We start from the raw sequence: 20,027 nt of genomic DNA on the forward strand, positions 1-20,027 counted from the left end.
AAAAAAAAAAAAAAAAAAAGAAAAAGGAGCAAAGAAGAGAAAGAACCAGTTTGCAAAAGAATAGAAAATAGAAAATAGACATGTAAAAAATGCTCAGCCTCACTAAAAATCAATGTACATTAAAAACAAAGAGTTAATTTTTCAGTTAACAGACTTGCAAAGGTTTAAGAGGAATAATTTTGCAGCTCGGGAGGGCATGGGGAGACAAGTGCTCCTGTACAAGTAAGGCATCACGTATCAGACTTGTAACTGTGCATCCCTTTGACCCAGTAGTTCCCCTTCAGGGAATTTATCTAAGGAAAAGAATTGGACAAGTGGGCAGAAATGTACTTTTGGGGGTGTTCATTGCAGTATTATTTCTAATTGCAAAAATTTGAATAATCCAAATGTTCAGTCAGCAGGGTGTTTGTCAGATAAATTGTAGTGTATCCATATTGTAGAATACCCGGAAGCCAAAAGAAGGGTAGTGCAGGTGCGTATTGTAACATGGGAGGGTAGCCACAATATATAGTTAATTCTGGGAATTATGTTAAACAGTCTATGCATTATCTCTCCATGTGTTTATACAACTTTTAAAAACTGTAGATCTAGATATAATATGTTTCTATTATTACCTGGAAAAAAACATCGAATGTTAATAGTCTGAGGCATGAGATTATAAGGGGGAGCCATTTTCAGTTTTTCTGTTATACATTTCTGCACTGTTTTAATTTTTAAAAGAAACACACATTGTTTCTTTTTCCATAAAGTTACATTTAATAATTTTAAAGATATATTCTTTTTTTTTTTATTGAAGTGTAGTTGATTTACAGTGTTGTGTTGTGCTAATTTCTGCTGTTACAGCAAACTGACTCAGTGATACACATATATACATTTGTTTTTTATATTCTTTTCCATTATGGTTTATCCCAGGAGATTGGATATAGTTCCCTGTGCTGTACAATAGGACCTTGTTGTTTATTCATCCTATGTATAATAGTTTGCATCTGCTAATCCCAAACTCCCAGTGCATCCCTCTCCCTCCCCTCCAGCCCCCTTGACAACCACAAGTCTGTTCTCTATGTCCGTGAGTCTGTTTCTGTTTTGTAGATAGGTTCATTTGTGTCATATTTCAGATTCCACATATAAGTGATATCATATGGTCTTTCTCTTTCTGACTTTCTTCACTTAGTATGATAATTTCTAGATGCATCCATGGTGCTGCAAATGGCATTTTTCATTCTTTTTTATGGCTGAGTAGTATTCCATTGTATATATGTACCACCTCTTCTTTATTCATTCATCTGTCGATGGACGTTTAGGTTGTTTCCACGTCTTGGCTATTGTGAATAGTGCTGCTGTGAACATAGGGGTGCATATATCTTTTTGAATTATAGTTTTGTCCAGGCATATGCCCAGCAGTGGGATTGCTGGATCACATGGTAACTCTATTTTTAGTTTTCTGAGGAACCTCCCTGCTGTTCTCCATAGTGGCTGCACCAACTTACACTCCCACCAACAGTGTAGGAGGGTGCCCTTTTCTCCACACCCTTTCCAGCATTTGTTATGTGTAGACTTCTTAGTGATGGCGATTCTGACCAACACACATTGCTTTTATAATTAAAAATATATATCCTGGGCTTCCCTGGTGGCGCAGTGGTTGAGAGTCCGCCTGCCGATGCAGGGGACACGGGTTCGTGCCCCGGTCCGGGAGGATCCCACGTGCCGCGGAGCGGCTGGGCCCGTGAGCCATGGCCGCTGAGCCTGCGCATCCGGAGCCTGTGCTCCACAACGGGAGAGCCCACAACAGTGAGAGGCCCACGTACCGCAAAAAAAAAAAAATATATATATATCCTTCCAGGAGGGGAGGGGTGCAGTTTTGACAAATAATAGGTAAGACATTTCTGGATAAGAAATATCTAAAACAGTGTAAGGAGCGTTTAGATCTTCAAACACACTTCAGAATATTTCCTTTTTAAAAGTTTTTTTGCCTTTTTTGGAATATAACTGACATATTAGTTTCAGGTATACAACACGATGGCTCGACATTTGTCTGTATTGCCAGACGGCCACAATGAGTCTAGTTAACATCCGTCACCATATGTAGTTACACATGTGTAGTTACACATATGTAGTTACACATGTGTAGTTACACATATGTAGTTACACATATGTAGTTACACATATGTAGTTACACATATGTAGTTACACATAGTCTGTATTGCCAGACGGCCACAATGAGTCTAGTTAACATCCGTCACCATATGTAGTTACACATGTGTAGTTACACATATGTAGTTACACATGTGTAGTTACACATATGTAGTTACACATGTGTAGTTACACATATGTAGTTACACATATGTAGTTACACATATGTAGTTACACATATGTAGTTACACATATGTAGTTACACATGTTTTTTCTTGTGATGAGACCTTTTTGTGTGTGTGGTGAAGGAAGGTGCAGTGTGTATGACAGGGAGCCAAGCTAGGAGTTCAGGACAGCTAGTGCCGGAAAAGCCTGAACTCCGATGAGAACTTTTAAAATTCGCTCTCTTAGCAGCTTTCAAATATAGTCTCTTAGCAGTGACTGTAGTCACTGTGCCGTACATTACATATTTCCTTTTATAAAAAACTTACGAATACGAAAATAGATTTGACTTAATTTTAATACTTAAATTTTAATCACATTACATTTTTTTAACATCTTTATTGGAGTACAATTGCTTTACAATAGTGTGTTAGTTTCTGCTGTATAATAAAGTGAATCAGCTATACGTATACCTATACCCCCCTATCCCCTCCCTCTTGCATCCCCCTCCCGCCCTCCCCATCCCACCCCTCTAGGTGGTCACAAAGCACCGAGCTGATGCCCCTGTGCTGTCACATTACATTTTAAAGAAGCCCAAAGCAGTGCCCTCACCCACAGTTCACTGAGATTTCACATGCAGCGCATATTCTCCTTGTTCATTTTGCAAAGACTCACATCCATGAACTAATTCTTAATGTATTTTTTCCAATCAGGCCTTTCTGGGCCCCACGAAACTGTTTCTTTTCAATAGCTAGTTATTCTGATGTGAAGCTTCCTGGGGGAGGTGTGTGCCTGGAACAAGGCTGGCAGAAAGCGCGCCTCTGTCTACCCGAGCCAGTGCTTGCACTTATTGCGTGCTCCCGGCACGCCTTGACGCGATCCGGAAATACGACCACCGCCCAGCCTGCTTTGAGGGGGAGCTAAATACTGATTACACAAAAGAGTGTTGTTTTGTTTTAACAATTTGAGCACAGACTTCTACCCACGTTTTTAATTAACTCTTAGATGGACACGGAGTGCTTTTAGGTGAAGCGTGTTCATGGTCGCACTATAAATCTGGGAATGCGACCGTGCCATCATTTATCTTCTCAATAATGTCATTGTTCAGTAAATAAACAATTTTATTAGGCATCTATAAATGAGAGACTGAAAGAAATTTAAGTTTGTATATATCTACTCTTGGTATCGATGATCTTATATACTACAATTCCTGACTTGCCCAATTGTGGGAAACTGTCCAGTGAGCCTCACAGGTGGTTCCCTCAGTGATTGCTGTGGACACAGTCATCGTCGCATGAAGCAGTTATGTTTTCAGTCCTGTCCCAAATCTCCCATTTATTATGATCTAAGATGAATTAGATTCTGAAATATACACTGATATAAACCTAGTACATTTGACCAAAAAGTATTTATCCTGGTTGATTAGAGAGTCAGAAAACACCAGTTTGAATGGGAGTGGGCATTCTTTACTGTAGCATCAGTTTATTCTCAAATGATGCCCTTGATTACTAGGAATAAAGACAGACTTGGTATTAAGAATGTCACATTTGGAGAAAAACATGACTTTTCTAGGGCTGAAATCTGGTTTGGAATATTATTGGTAAATTCTGATTCTTAAGTTGTATAGTGGTTTCATTGTTACTTTATTATTATGCTTTCTTTTCATGATATACATTCTTTTATAAATATCAAATATTAATTTTTTAAGGAAGAAACTAGATTGGGTGTTTAGGGCCTAGTTTGTTTAGTCTGTGTTCACTATTTCATTCATTAATTCATTCATTGTGTTGTTAAATGACGTGTGGTTTGGGCAGGATTAAAGATAAGCGAGGTATTTTGTGTCCTTAGATTCTGAATGAAAATTGCAAAGTACACAACCTTTGTTTTTTGGCTCCCACCAGCCACGTAAAGCGTAGTGCGATTTCATCCTCCTGCTTTCAGGTGGTGGCCGGCGGAGATCTGCAACCCCCGGTCTGTGCCACTCAACATCCAGGGCCTCAAGCATGACCTGGGGGACTTCCCCGTGTTCTTCTTCGGTTCTCACGACTACTACTGGGTACACCAGGGCAGAGTGTTCCCTTACGTCGAAGGAGACAAAAGCTTTGCTGAGGGACAGACTAGTATTAACAAGACCTTCAAAAAAGGTACGTTGGACAACGTTCACAGTGGCTCAGAACTAACACCCCTTCGTTGATCTCTCCACACCTCCTAACTTGCATAAGACGTGTTTCTGGTGTTAGAGAGTTTTCACCAGGTGTTATGATCCGGCCTCCATAAGTTTCCAATTACATGAGAACCACATCACAATCCAGTCAGCTGGAAAAATACATTCAGTGTAGTAGACTGTGCTGTGTACGTGAAAGGAGTTCCCTCAGTGACCTTACTACAAACATAGAGATTATTCTGGAAATACATAGCCTTCTTAATCAAGTGAAGCTCCTTTGTAAGATAGTAAGACTAAATGCTTCCCAGGAAGAGCCTTACAGCTGCTTTTGCAACAAGTTGCCAGGAAGTTTAGCTTTCTGGGTAAGAGTAAAGTGAATTTAAATCTGGTACGAGGGAAAGAGCTGCTCTCTGGTTCACGTGGAAACCTCTGATCATTGAAGTGGGACCTCTCCTCCAAAGCCACAGCCTGCACAGGGCACGGTGTTCAGCCGTAAAGGAGTTATATCCTATTTCAGTGTTACCCTGTCCTCGTGGTAAATGGTTATTTCCAGAATATAATTTTAAAAAGAAACCCTCCGGCCAGATTCAGTGCGTTGGGAAGGCAGGGTAAAACTAACCTCTTAATGTTTTTGTTTATGTGGTTTTTGGTATTTATATACTTTGTTTGGTCTTATTGGCAGCGTTGGAAGAAGCTGCAAAACGTTTCCAGGAATTGAAAGCACAAAGAGAAAGTAAAGAAGCACTAGAGATTGAAAAAAACTCAAGAAAACCCCCTCCTTACAAACACATCAAAGTGAGTCTTTACCCGTGAAAACATTGCTCTTTGACAGACGAGATGAAATGCATTGCTCTCTTAGTAGTTAGAGGCCCTTGTTGTCTTATAAAAACTTCTGCTAATTACCACCCAGTCTTCTGCAGAACAACCTGAGAGCTTCTGCTGGAGTATCAGCCGGGAGCCGGGGTTGCTGCCCTGGGATGATGGGGGCTCTGATGAGCCCCTCACACCGAGGAGCAAATACGTTTGATGGGAAACCCTGTTCTTGATCCAGCAGTTTGCCGTGTGACCAAATAAAAATATAGGGATTTAGCCCCTTTCTTCCAGACAGCCCACAGTGGTTTTCAGTTTTGAAATTGTCATCAACTGGTAGAAGGAGAAATACACAGGATAAATAAGTGAGAACTCACATCAGGTTTTGATATTTTTGTCAACTAAGGAGAGACAGCTATTAATCTTAGCTTATTCATGGGGAAATTATGATCAAGATAAAGAGCCTTTCTCAGGGTCACACCACAGGGCAGTAGCAGAGCCAAGAGGGCCTGGGTGTTTCCTGTGTCCTGTTGAAATTCCTCCCTCCCATTTGTGATTTTGTTGTTCAGGCTAACAAAGTGATAGGAAAGGTACAGATCCAGGTTGCAGACCTGTCAGAGATTCCCCGCTGTAACTGCAAGCCGGCTGACGAGAACCCGTGTGGCTTGGAGTCCGAGTGCCTGAACAGAATGCTGCAGTACGAGTGTCACCCGCAGGTGTGCCCGGCAGGGGAGCGCTGCCAGAACCAGTGCTTCACCAAGAGGCTCTACCCGGACGCAGAAATCATCAAGACAGAGCGGAGAGGCTGGGGCCTCAGGACCAAAAGGAGCATCAAGAAGGTAGTGTGGGATGGGGGCAGTAGCGGAACAGACCAGGACCTATGCCTCTTAGAAATGCTTCAATAAGGATTAAATACATGGGGATTTATTCCAAAATTTTGAAACTTCCGAAGCTGAGAGTTTGGCACTTCTTGAGCAAAGAGGGAGCAGTAAAAAGAGGTAGTAATAAAATACACATAACACACCATTGTAAAGCAATTATACTCCAATAAAGATGTTAAAAAATTCTTTTTAATTAAAAAAAATAAAATACACATAACCTTTGGATTTCCTATGATCGGTCATAAAAAGGAGAAGGGACACTGGTAATTCTATTTGAAATAATTTTTACTTGTTAAGCAAACTAGATTTAAAATTTGTAAAGGAAAAAGAGTAAAGTTAAGGGCGTACTGAGACAGAAACTAGCAACTCCAGGACTTTGCTCCAACATCATAGTTCATTAGCCATGAAGCCCTGGTCAAGTCACTTAACCTCGCTGAGACCCAGTTTCTTCATCTCTAAAATGGACATAATTCCTACCCTACGTGTTTAAGAGTTGTTGCTAGTCTCAAACTAGATCATATATACAGAAGCAACTGGAAAAAGTTGAGATCTTTGATACTTATAAATTATCTTCATTCTTATACTTTGAAGCAATTTTTCAAAGCAGTCTCTTTGTTTAACATGAGAAATACATGCCCATTGTAGAAGATATTTTAATGCAAATAGCTCAAAGAAAATTGAAAATCACCAGTAAATCCTGCTATTCAAACAGTGGCTCTCAACCTTTAGATATCCTGAGACTCTTCCGGGTTCCTTGTTAAAACAGTGCCACCTGAAACATTGGTGACAGGCCTGAACAATCTGTTTTAAAACAAGTCCCCACCTCCACCCTTCCCCCCACCTGCCAACATACAGAACTTGGAGCCGTGTTTAGTGAGACAAGACGGGCCTAGTGGGAATTTAAAATTATTCTTGGCATTTTTCTGCCTTTTAAAAAATCACCTTTGTAATGAAGAAATACCATATAATGTAGTAAAGAAAATCAAACAATACAAAAAAAGATAATAAAGCATGAAATTCCTCCTTCACCCTCAATTCCTGGTCTCCATAGGTTGGTCCATAGGTTGGTATGTAGCCTTTTAGAACTTTTTCTATGCAATTCTACACATAAACACATATACAAATACATATTCATATATTCTGTATTTGTAGGGTTTTTTAAACATCAATATAATCATACATATTATTCTTTTTTCCCACCTAATGTATCAGAAAATTATTTTTATGGTCGTAATACAGATTTCACCTCATTGTTTTTCATAGTCTCATTGTATTCCATAGTAAAATATACCATCATTTACATAGCCTGTTTTCCAATAAATACATGTGTGTGTGTGTGTGTGTGCGTGTGTGCGTGTGTGTGTGTGTGTACACACACACACATTTTTTCATTCTGTTGATCATCTGTCATCTATTTCTGTAGGTCAGATTGCTTGGGTGAAACTCATTCATTCAGCACGTGTTTGTTCAGCGGCTTCCCTGTGCCTGGTGCTGTTCTAGGCACTTGGAAGACAGCAGTGAGCAGGACACCTTTGTGAGTCCACCAGGGACAGATGATAGACATGTGACGCCACTTACCACCAAATGCCACCAAGAAAAATAAAGCTGTCAAAGAGGGTAGGGGTGACAGGGACTGGGTTCAGGAAGGTCTGACCCGAACGTGTGAGTGAGGAGGGCGTGCAGGCACGTGGAGGAGCAGGCCGGAGTGAAGGCCCTCCTGCGCCGGGACAGCAGGGAGCTGGAGCGGGAGCAGAGGAGGGCCGGGGAGGTGGGCGGGTGGCAAGGTAGAGGGGCAGCAGGACCAGGTCGTGCGGGGCCTCGTCGGCCTCGGGACAGGGACTTCTGGCGGAGTTTAGCAGGGAGGGCGTCCGTCTGCCTCGACGTGTTGGTTTTCTGTTGCTGCTTAACAGGATAACCACAGACTTGGCAACTTACAGCGTAACACACAGCGTGCTATCCCACAGATCCTGTAGGTCAGTGCGTAGCTGGGTCCTCTACGTAGGGGCTCACGAGGTTGCGGTCAGGGCACTGACCTGGCTGGATTCTCATTCTTGTGCCTCAACTAGGGAAGGATCCGGCTTCCCAGCTTGCACGGATGCTGGCGCAGTTCTGTCTTCACGGCGCTAGGTCTGAGAGCATCAGGTGGTTCGGATGCTGGCGCAGTTCTGTCTTCACGGCGCTAGGTCTGAGAGCATCAGGTGGTTCGGATGCTGGCGCAGTTCTGTCTTCACGGCGCTAGGTCTGAGAGCATCAGGTGGTTTGGGTTTGGGTTTGTGGTTATTGTTGTCTTGCTGCTCTTGGCGTCTAGAGGCTCCTGCAGTTCCCTGCCAGATGGGTTCTCCAGCATGGCTGTTTGCTTCCTTACAGCCAGCGAGGGAAAGAGACGCTCCAGCAGGATAGATGCTGAAGCCCTCATGTAACAAACTCACGTAATCACATCCTGTCACTTGGGCCACATTCTGTTGCTTAGAAGCAAGTCACAGGTCCTGCTGTCTCCAGGGGAGGGGATTACACAACGGCGTGGGCACCAGCAGGCAGGGGTCACTGGGGCCACCTTAAGAGTCTGGGCTTCAGAAGAATAACTTGGGCTGTACTGTGGGGAATTTATGATCATGGAGAGAGCAATAAAAAGGAGACCATTACAGTCCCGGAGAGAGATGCTGGTGGCCTGGACTAACTAGGGTTGTAGTTGAGTAGGAAGGAAGTGGTTGGATTTCTGACATTTTAAAGGTAGAGCCAACAGGATTTGCCAATGCGTTGGGTTTGTGGATTGGGTCGCTTGGTCAAAGGCCATCTGCGTTTAGAATGGCATTCTATAATGCACATGTTTTGATATTACTTTAATGCCCTGCATATCACTTGCAAATTTTTGCTTATGATTTCAGGGGAGTTTGGGGAGCCATCCTGAAATCTATCCAGTTTAATACCATGTTAACATCTTTGAATAACATTTATTTAATAACACTTATTCTAAACCATATTCTAAGTTCCTAAATTAATGATATAATTAAGAGAAAAGAAAGTACAATCAGGATTATCCTGCACTTCAGCACTTGAGGAATTGCTAATGTTAAGACAATCGGTGTTTTACAAAATAGCTAGAAATATACAGTCACTGAACAGCATGATCATAAAGACTTCGTAGCAACATGGAGAAGGTTCGGGGATACTTAGGGGACAGAAACCAACTAGCAAATTGAATGTACACAGTCAGTCCCCTTCTTTTCACACATAACAATTCCTAAAAACGTGTGCCAGAGTTAAACAAGGGACTTCCTGTTATGATGTGGTTTCTTTCTTAGAAGTTAAAAAAATTACATTAAGTACCGAATTAAACCCTGCCTTTTTGCCATTGCCTTTAAGGACAGATTTCTAGCATTTTAGAAGTTTTTTTTTTGTTTATTTGGCCACACTGCGCGGCTTGCTGTATCTTAGTTCCCCAACGAGGGGTTGAACCTGGGCCCTCGGCAGTGAAAGTGTGGAGTCCTAACCGCAGGACCACCAGGGAATCCCCTAAAAGTTCTTTATTTTGTTATTTTTATCCATAATTGAATTCACAGTTAATGGTTTTAAGTCCAGTGAGCAACTCTTTGAGGCTAAAGATTGGTCACTTTTTGGATGCCTAAAATATTTCTTTAACAGAATAGCTAGAGACATTTATTCACAATGGTATCGAGTTTACGAGACTTCCACGCCTCATGTTTGATATCAGCACTTTCACCTTTCTGTATTCACCAATTTTCATAGAATAGTAAATATAAACTATAATAAATGGTTTTCAGGCCTTTAAAGCCACAGAACCCTTTCTTCAAATGAAACCTTAACTTGAATCCCAATTTGTAAAAAAAACATGAAGCGGAGCTGATTTGGTTTAAATTCTGCTCTGTAGGTTTTCATTAAAGGAAACTTGCCATAGAATAAAGTAACACTAGGTGGCAGTGCAGCCAAGATGGCAATGAAATCTTCTACCTGGTGAGGGTGGTGATACCATACAAAGGTGCAGAATGTTTTCAGCAGCCGGGGTCCAAGTCCAAACCGGGTGTAGGAAAAGCCACTCCGGGCCGACAGTGCGTGGTACCTGAATGTGCAGAGCGGTCCTGTCGTGGTGTTGCAGTTAGAGATGAAGCGCGGTTCTTTTCTAACTCTCTGTCAGAGCTTGTACTGTCAGTTAAAATGGGGGCGAGAAGCCTGAGGTGCACTCTTGTGGTGACCAGGCCCAGCTGAAACAAGCATGTGGCCGCCTGAAGCAGACGGGGCCCCTCCCCCATCTCACCCATGGCCGGCCGGCCACCCAGGGGAAGGCTGACCCACAGGCGCCCTTCTCTTGTACAGAAATCACAATCTTGTCTTTTTATCAGTAGAGAAAGGACATTGGCTTATGCTCTTAATGATTCATCAAAATCAGAAAATATAATATAGCACTCTTGAGATGACTGGTACTCTCAGTTCTGTGATACTAAGAGCTATGAGAACGGCTAGTGAGAATTTGTGTCGGGGGCCGGGGGAGGAACACAAGTCTGGTGAAGCAGTAGGCAAAATACATTTTAATTTACTGCCTAAGACATTTCTTTACCTTAAAAATGTATTGGTAACACCAGTAAATCCTGTAGCTAATGCTGTTGTCCTAGACTGAATCAGCCACGCTTTTGAGGTCAAAGGGTTAATGCTTATGCACTTGTAAACATGAAAGGTTGAATGTACCGTGTTTACACTTATTTAAAAAGGAGCTTATCGCTACACACCTGTTAGAACAGCACAGTGAGAGATAGGGACTCTACCACATGTTGGTGAGGAGGTGGGGAAACAGCACCTCTCATACCTGGGGAGGGGAGGGTGCGAGTGCACTGTGGTACAGCCACTGCGGAAGACAGTTCAGCAAGCATGTGCTCACCATATGACCCAGCATGTGTCCCAGAGAAAGGAAAGCCTCTGTCTGCACAAAAACGTTATCAGAATGCTCACAGCGGCTTTATCTGTAATAGCCAAAACTTGGAGACCACTCACATGTTCTCCAGCCGGTGACCGGTCGCACAAACTGTGGTGCGTCCTTGCTGTGGCACAGCACTCACCGGTGACAGAAGAATGAACTGTTAATACATACAACTTAGATGGATCTCAAGGGAATTAGGCTCAGTTTTTCTTTAAAAATCCAATCTCTAAAGGTTACATACTGTGATTCCATTTATAGGACACTCTCAAAATGACGAAACTATAGAGTTGGACAAGGTCCTACTGTTTTTCGCACAGGGAACTATATCCAATATCCTGTGATAAACCATAATGGAAAAGGATATAAAAAAGAATATATGTATAACTGAATCACTTTGCTGTACGGCAGAAATTAACACAACATTGTAAATCAACTATACTTCAAGAAAATAAATGTTTAGAAGAACTATAGAGTTGGAGAACAAACTAGGGAGGGAGGATGGATGTGGTTATGAAGGAGAAGCACAGGGCATCTGTGCTGATGGGACAGTTCTGTATCTTGCTTGTGGTGGTGGTTACCTGACTCTACACCTGGCAGAATCCCATAGAACCACACACATGCACACGTAACACACACAAATGAGCGCCTGTGAAATCGGTGAAATGTGAATAAGGCCTGTAGATCGTACCAATGTCAATTTTCTGGCTTTGTTTTGTGCTGCAGTTGTATTTCCAGGAATGTTTTTGGTTAATTCTCGGATTATACATGTGGTGTTAAGGAATGCTTTCTAATAGGACACACTGACTGTACATTGATGTATTGCGTGCTCCTCTGCAGGGTGAATTTGTAAATGAATATGTTGGCGAATTAATTGATGAGGAAGAATGCAGATTGCGAATCAAGCGAGCCCACGAGAACAGTGTAACTAATTTTTATATGTTAACTGTTACCAAGGTAAAATTGCTTTTTTTTTTTGGTAAGAAAAAAGGATTTTTTGGTTTAATTTGGTGGTCTTAGGTTAAACTCAGTTTCCTTCCTCTCATTTGGTTTTTCTCAAGCAAATTATAATGGTTTGCAGTAGCCAGGGTGTGTCCCACTATAATATGCTCATTATACCAGAGTACAAAAGTGAACGATTACTGGCGCCTTGCACAGGTCATGTGAGACGCGCTGTGAGTGAGAAGATGACCAGGAACAGGGTTGACACATCTGGATTTGAGTCCCAGCTCTTAGTCACTGAAAGACCTGGCCCTCAGTTTCTTTCTCCCCAAGGGAGAGAATTAGCTCTGTAATTCTAAGTTATAAACCACCAGTAAAGTTCTGCTCTAGCAAAAATCCTAACTGTAAATTGTTCTATATATTTAAACTTTTTTTATGAGTTAGGAAAAATGAATGCTGTCAAAAGAAAAACGACAGTAAAACTTCTGGTTTAATACATGTAACTGTGAGTGCTGTTTGATGCACATCACAGCACAACTATCTCATTTAATTTCTCCCAACAGTCCTCTGGAGTATAACCTTTAAAAGTTGTGACTCACTGCGTATATTGTACACCAATAACTATACTTCAATAAAAGATTAAAAAAAAACAAACGGTCCTCTGATTTACAGAGGACGAGAGACTGAGATCCAGCCATAAGTGATTTGTTGGATATCTTGTTACAGTTTAATGATGAGCCAAGACTCGTACCCACGTTTCCTGTGTTCCAGGCTGTCTCTAAAACTGAGTCAGAACAGCCTTACAAGAACCAGAAGTCATTGAAAAGAAGTACTATTTTAACTGATACGTCACTGTTTGAAAGTTTTACCACCTTCCTGAACATACACTTTATATACATAAAATGCCATTTATTTGTGACTGCTCATTGGCCCCTTAAATCCTAGCCTCGCTGCCGGTGACCCCTGCAGCCACCTGGACACCACTTGGGAGGCTCCGTCTTCTAGAGCTTTCCCAGACTATCAGAGTTTAAATTCAGGGAGCCAAAATGTTGAGCTTTTTATGGTATTTTGAACTTTTGTGTAAGTAAAAATAGACTATGAAGATTATATCCCAAACTCTAGCCCTTCCATCAGTCAGATCTCCAAGTCTTCATTCAGAGAAGTTTCTTGTTTTTCCTGCCTCCCTCTTTATGGCCTAAGCTCTCATCCGTCTACCCCCCTACAAGCTTTGCTTCTTGCTTAGAGCAGGAAAGGAGGGCTGACAGCAAAGCACCATAGTTCCCGTCACAAGTGGCATCCGAGCTGAGAGCGGTCTACTCAGAAAATACCTGTCGCTAAGCCCACGGCCAGCTGATCTCAGTCGCATTATTCTGTGGTGTGTTTGTTTCTAGAAACAAACTTTAAAAGAAACTAAACTCCACTTTATCTTACTTGCTTTTGACTTGGTCATCATGTAAAGTAGAGAACTCAGTCAGTTGTGCCGCGAGCACATTTTCGGAGCTGTCGGTCTTCAGACCTCGGCTGGTGGCCGACAGTGCTGCCTCGTGGCTCTCGCCTGAGTTGGATGTTTCTCAGACACGCTTGTGCTCAGTTTCATGTCAAAGGAACTTTTCCTTTCTTTTCTTTCTGAAGGACCGTATCATTGACGCTGGCCCGAAGGGAAATTATTCTCGCTTTATGAACCACAGTTGTAATCCAAACTGTGAAACACAAAAGTGGACGGTGAATGGAGATGTTCGAGTTGGCCTTTTTGCTCTTTGTGACATTCCTGCAGGTAAAAGGGACTCTGTCCCCTCCCCGGAAAGCAAGTATGTCTTTGAGGGCAGGACATTCTGACACTCAAGTGTCAAGACAAGTTTTGACACTCAAGTATTTATTCAAATAAGATAAAGAGCTATATTTAGAATTGTTACCTGCCCGTAGGAAGTAAACATCTGTATCCTGCAAAAGGGAGCGTAGTAAGAGAGGGTATCACAGAATTCTGTGTCTATGATCCCGCTGAATTAGTTCTCCAAATTATTGCTGTCTGTATAATGTAACCAAATGTTTAAGCTTTTGTTTCCTTTTTTTTTCTTTAACATTAAAGAAAATATTAACCAGTTGTTACCATCAACTGGTCTCTTCGTTTGTTTGTGGGAGGTTGTTTTGTTTTGTATTTTAGTTTGAAAAATCAGTCTGTTTCAAATTAGACATAAAACGCTTCTCAAAGCAGAGTTACTGCTTTCATTTTTCCTTACCCATCCAGCATCAATAACAGCAAGACTTAATTTCTTGTTCGCTAAGTCTGTAGAAAAATGGGTGGGAAGAGAAATGCTGTAGCTAAAAGTGATGTAAACTGTGTTTCTAGCACTCGCTGTGGATTGCTGAGGTCCAGTTAAAGAAAGCTTGAACTGGGAATTCCCTGGCAGTCCAGTGGTTAGGACTCAGTGCTTTCACTGCGGGGGCCCAGGTTCGGTCCCTGGTTGGGGAGCTAAGATCCTTCAGCCAAGCGGTGTGGCCAAAAAAACAAAACAAAAAAACCTTTAAAATGCTAGAAATCTGTCCTTAAAGGCAACGGCAAAAAGACAGGGTTTAATTCAGTACTTAATATAATTTTTTTAATTTCTGAGAAAGAAACCACTTCATAACAGGAAGTCCCTTGTTTAACTCTGGCACACGTTTTTAGGAATCTGTTATGTGTAAAAAGCAGGGGACTGACTGTACATTGAATTTGCTATTTGCTGCATGGTGTGGCCAAATTAAAAAAAAAAAAAGAAGACGAAAGAAAGCAAGCTTAGACCTCCTAGTTTGAGTCCCTGGGTCTTTGGTGTATGTAGTAAATGTGCATTTTGAAGTCTTTTCTGATCATAATGTGAGGCATTAATTACTGGAAGTGGTATGGCTGTGACAATTCCACGGTCATCTTGTTTCTTTAGAAACTAGTGTAAATTAGTCTTAGAAAAGAGAGCTAAGCTAGAACCCATTTTTCTTGAGCACAGATTTCAGATTCTTAATCTCTGTCACATGGTCTTTGACCACTTCAGTGAAAAGAATATGATGGTCTCTGTAGAATATTTATTTTTGTTTTAATCATTGGTGGATCGGATGTTTTCCTCTAGTTTTCTGGGATTTTTTCGTTGTTTTTTTCCTTTTTCCCATCACCGTCTTCAGTGTGGAACACGGAGGATGGAAGGGTCTTCATGTCAGAATTATGTCTCTTTTTTCGTTGTGAGGGTGTGTCTTTGACAGCATTTCTCTCCCCCCAGGACTTGAGTCTGAATACTTCTCTCTCTTGTGTTCTAGGGATGGAGCTAACATTTAATTACAACCTGGACTGTCTGGGCAATGGCAGGACGGAGTGCCACTGCGGGGCAGAGAACTGCAGTGGTTTCCTCGGCGTGCGGCCAAAGGTCAGTGGCTGCAGGGGGCGCCCCTGGGGCTGGGAAGGGGCTGCTGAAGAAGCTTGTTTGGGGCTGTCTCAGGAGGTGCTGGCCAGGGGGACCTGGTTGAATTTGCAGGCCAGCAGTTGCGTTTACCCAGAGTTTAGACTCCGACCTCCCACTAGAGCGTATCTCAGTGAGAACTGTTAGGTTCTGAAAATGTCTGTGTTTCTGACTGAATTTGAACTTAGCAAGATCTTTTTCAAAAAAAAATTCACACTATCCTAATACACTTTAGTGTATCCGAATTATACACTTTAAATTGGTGAACTTTATGGTTTGTGTATGCTATCTCAGTTGTCTTTGCAATTTAAAAAAAAAAAAAAAGCACCTATTCAAAAAATCAATGAAAAATGAATTATTTTTACTACAGTTCCGTGACAGGGTAAGCCCTCCTGGTGTTTTAGGTAACCGAACAACAGGTGAATTTAAATGAACGTGAGGTTGTAGGATCTCCCTTTTACGTAAAGCTTCACGCACTGTGATCGTTAAAACCGTGACCCCCTCTCTCCTGCCAGTCGGCATGTGCGTCCACAACTGAAGAAAAGGCAAAAAACGCTAAGCTGAAGCAGAAGAGACGAAAAATCAAAACAGAGCCGAAGCAGCTGCATGAAGATCACTGCTTCCAGTGCGGGGACAGCGGCGAGCTGGTCATGTGCGACAGGAAGGATTGCCCCAAAGCCTACCACCTGCTCTGCCTCAACCTGCCCCAGCCGCCCTACGGTGAGCCCAGCCTGCAGGCCCTGCCCGACTCCATCTCTGCCCACCATGCCCGACTCAGAATACGGGCGGTCCAGTCCCCCGTGTGGAGCCGTGGGATAGGAAGCGTTGGAAAGAGCAAGGAACAGTAGCAAGCAAAGGTTTTGCTAGTGAAACATCTGTCTCAGTGCAAGTGGGGGACGCCCGTGGGCCGGCAAGGACTGGTGTCTTACGGTCCATTACCACAGGTGGTAGTTGGCTCCTAGCTGAGTTTGGGGCAGTAGCTCGCAGCCACACCGACAGGTGCACCCAGACCTCTGTTGGCTGAGGTTTGGAGTCGTAGTCAACTGCATTCAGCCCCCAGTCCGAGAGGAAGGTGGGAAGTGGGGTGTCTCGTGGGTGTTGGGGACAGGCACTCACTGGGCTCCTTCCCTTCTTCCCGCCCACACTAGGAAAGTGGGAGTGCCCGTGGCATCAGTGCGATGAGTGCAGCGGCGCAGCTGTGTCCTTCTGTGAGTTCTGTCCACGTTCGTTTTGCAAAGATCATGAAAAGGGGGCTCTGGTGCCCTCCGCCCTGGAAGGCCGTCTCTGCTGCTCTGAACATGACCCTGTATCTCCCGTGTCACCCGAATACTGGAGCAAGATCAAATGTAAATTGGAATCACAGGATCATGGAGAAGAAGTCAAAGAATAAATGGGCAGTGATTTCCTTCTTTTTTTATTGAAACGAAGAAAGGAAAAGAAAAAAGAGAATGAGTTAGTACAAGAAGAGACCGCTGCAGTGCATACAGCCTTGGCCATCAGCGCTGCCCTATTAAAGTGAAGATGGGGAACCAAGCCGTGCAGGCAGAAGCCGTTGGTGGGATCTGGTTTTTCAGTTTCGTCCTGTCAGCTTGGGGATTCTTTTGTGGAGGGTTAGGTTCCCTTGGTCTTTTCTTGCCTTTTATTGTGCTTCAATGCCTTTGCAGCTGGCAAAAGAGATGTCTTCGCTTTTAAAATAAGAACAAAGAGAAGTAGTTCTGTTAATGAGATAAATTTAAAGTCTAGGATGTGTTCCTTGGGTGTAAAAAGCAAAAGTAGCCATCATTCCTTTATTTATTTTCATTTTTAAAAATTTTGAGAAGTGTAGTTCAGATAGTCTAATGTGTGTGTGTGTGTCTTTGTGTGTGTGTGTGTGTGTGTGTGTGTGTGTGTGTGTGTGTGTGTTTTAAGTAGGAATTGCAGAAAGCCCTCTAGAAAAGGGTATGGTGGTCTTACCTCTTTCCTGAGCAGTAGGGAGGCTGGCTTCGCTTTCCCTTCCAGACGCCTCTCGTAGTCTTAGAGAAGGGCTCTGTGGGAGTATTGAATCTGGCCTCTTGAAATCAAAAGGCCTCAGTGAATATTACCTCTGTGGTCTTAAACTAGGTGGGCTTTCCGATATAACTTTACCTAGAAAGGTATATAATGTGGTTGTTGGTTTTTTGTTCTGGAGAAAAAAAGAAATGGATGCCCTCACTGAGTCTGAAGCGTTCTCCACTGATAATGGGTGTTTTTGATGAAGTGCGTCTCTGTGGATATGAATACAGAGTTAGAATGGTCATTCTTGTTGTCTTGACACACTGGTAAAGGCAGCTAAAGGGAGTTGAAAGGCACAGACCAAAAGTTGGGTCAAATAAGCACCATTTTCTATCCAATTTAATGTACACCCTGGTCTGACTTGGAGAGAATTACGGGCATTTTAATTTTCTGTCTCTGCTTTCCTCTCCCAAGCAAACATTCCCTTTGTCAGCTGACCACTCAGTCACGTGTCCTGGTGAAAGCTACACGGATGAATTTGAACTGTATTTGGATAGATCTTCTTGTTCAGTTCCGAATTTGGGGGTGAAAGTGGTAGCACTTGCACTTCTACAGGGTAAACGAGAGCCACAGAAACACACTTCACGGCAGGAAGCACTTAGGGAGAGCTCCACAGAAAGCAGTGATAGCAGGAATGGTTGGAGCTCAGAGACGCAAGTGAACCGGAATATCTGCCCACAGAACTCACTGGCTTTGAATGCCTAGGAATATGTATATTCCAGGATTCCCTTATGAATGAATTAGTCCCGTCAGACATTGTTGTAACACTGCAGTAAGTAGAAGCCTAGGTTTAGCTTGAATGAACGTCAGCTTCTCTGTGAATTTTGACTGCTAACAATTGCCGGTACCTGGTAGCATTTATTTTCCCTCAGGAAGTACCCAGTGACCTTATAAAGGCAGGGAAGATAGATGCTCCACAGCATTCCTTCAGTTGTGCTGTGTGTTCCTTTTCCTTATCAATTTACAACTCTTCTCTGGAAAAAAGAAGAAAAAAATCTGTTTTGTGCTTCTTTTTTTTTTTCTTTGTATGTAAATGTGCAATTATACTGGATTTTTTCTTGTTAAAAAAAAAAAAAAAAGACAAACAAAAAACACTACAATTCCTTTACTTAAGCTCCTAAACTGCCACTTGCCTGATTCCAGCAAGTAATTCTGAGGTAACTTATTGGGCCTCCAGTAATTCTGTTGATTAGATATGGTCCCAAAAGAAAGAGCAAGATAGAAAATGCTATATGTGTTACCAAATGCGACTGCTACAAGTCACATGAATTACAGCTCACCAAAACACTAAAGTTTGCTCTTGAGCAATCATATAGTTTGATGTCCTTTTAAAAAATAATTTAAGAAAATCTAGGTTTTATCATACTAAAACTTTATTTTATATATGTATATGATAAATGTTTGCTTTTTTAAACTTACTAACATGAAGGATTTCCTTTAATATCTGAAATGCACCTCGTGTTGAAACGGTATCCAACATGGAATCTTATCTCCTTGCTTTGTTTTGGACTTAGTGCTATTTAATATCTGGTGACTTTTATATGGTAAGCCAGGGTATATCCTGTATACTACAAATACCTTAGGTTTAAGTATTTTTATGCAGCTTCTTCATTGTGTCACATTTTGTTTGTGTATCTGTAGCAGAGCTCCGCTGAGGTTTTTTAATTTGGGGGGGTGGGGGGTTGGCTAATAGGGTTGTTCTGCCATTTCAGAAATCAGGGCGGAAAACACCATCGCTGACCGCAGCCATGGGTCTTGGTCCGCGAGTGTCCTTTAACGGTCTGGAACGTGGCTTTAGTCCTGGCAGTGCCAGGGAGCTCTCCTCACACCTCGTACTGTTGCCTAGTTTGTGTATTTTAAAGGTGCAGGCTGTGGAAGCAGAAGAAGAATAAGCTGTGCTTTATATGTGCATAGTATCCGTGCAGGGTGCTTGTCTGTGCTTCACCAATGAAATTTTGCAAAAGACATGTTGCTCACTGATAGCTAGAAGTTGTTATTTGTTAACTTTTAAATCTGTCTGTGGTCAGAGCATAAATGGTTGGGTTTTAATTCTTGTCCGAAAATGAAATAACTTAAAGCAGCATGGGATAACGGTGGCATTTTTTTTTTAACCATATGTTGGTTCTTTGGTGGAAGAAGCGAACGTAAGATTTTTGATAATCAGCATAAATCTTCAGAAATCAGATCTGTAAGAGCTAGAGGTGAAATCCTGGAGGCCTTCCAGGCCCTGCACCGGAGGGGGCGTGAGGAATCCTGCCGCTGGCTGGCAAGGGAGGGGTGGACGGCCCTGTGCTCCCGGCAGGCCAGGCAGAAGCAGCTGGAGGGAGTGAGTCACTTCTTGAATATCTAATCGGGGCTGGAATTAGGAGTGGGGTGGGTTTTATTTTCATTTTTCTTTTAACAAGTTCCCACCCTATCCTAATCCTCAGAAATTCTCTGGCCTAAGCTATAAAATAGGCTGACTTTTAGAATCATTGAAACTTGGAGATTTCTGTGTGTTCAAATCAGGAACACATCTAAAAACTAAAAAAAAAAAAAAAAAAAAAAAAAAAAAAAAA

At 42.3% G+C, this 20,027-nt stretch overlaps 1 protein-coding gene across 7 annotated transcripts in view; it reads left to right on the plus strand.

Moving 5' to 3' along the window:
* The window catches only part of NSD3 (nuclear receptor binding SET domain protein 3), a 106,106-nt gene extending 87,558 nt beyond the window's left edge, over positions 1 to 18,548 (plus strand). For 4 of the 7 annotated variants that reach the window (XM_024765155.1, XM_024765154.1, XM_024765159.1 and 1 more), the window contains 8 exons: positions 4,234 to 4,436; positions 5,139 to 5,251; positions 5,836 to 6,105; positions 11,915 to 12,031; positions 13,649 to 13,790; positions 15,299 to 15,405; positions 15,954 to 16,158; positions 16,587 to 18,548. In XM_024765155.1, coding sequence (XP_024620923.1) covers positions 4,234 to 4,436; positions 5,139 to 5,251; positions 5,836 to 6,105; positions 11,915 to 12,031; positions 13,649 to 13,790; positions 15,299 to 15,405; positions 15,954 to 16,158; positions 16,587 to 16,828 — 1,399 coding nt within the window. In that variant the 3' untranslated portion in view covers positions 16,829 to 18,548. Of the gene's footprint in view, positions 1 to 4,233; positions 4,437 to 5,138; positions 5,252 to 5,835; positions 6,106 to 11,914; positions 12,032 to 13,648; positions 13,791 to 15,298; positions 15,406 to 15,953; positions 16,159 to 16,586 lie in introns of those variants that run through there. The other 3 variants (XM_024765156.1, XM_024765158.1, XR_003005926.1) reach the window with 3 other exon arrangements.
* The last annotated feature ends 1,479 nt before the right edge of the window (positions 18,549 to 20,027 follow it).

This window comes from Neophocaena asiaeorientalis, unplaced genomic scaffold (assembly GCF_003031525.2).
Source record: "Neophocaena asiaeorientalis asiaeorientalis breed wild unplaced genomic scaffold, Neophocaena_asiaeorientalis_V1.1 scaffold14, whole genome shotgun sequence".
Classification (NCBI taxonomy): domain Eukaryota; kingdom Metazoa; phylum Chordata; class Mammalia; order Artiodactyla; family Phocoenidae; genus Neophocaena; species Neophocaena asiaeorientalis.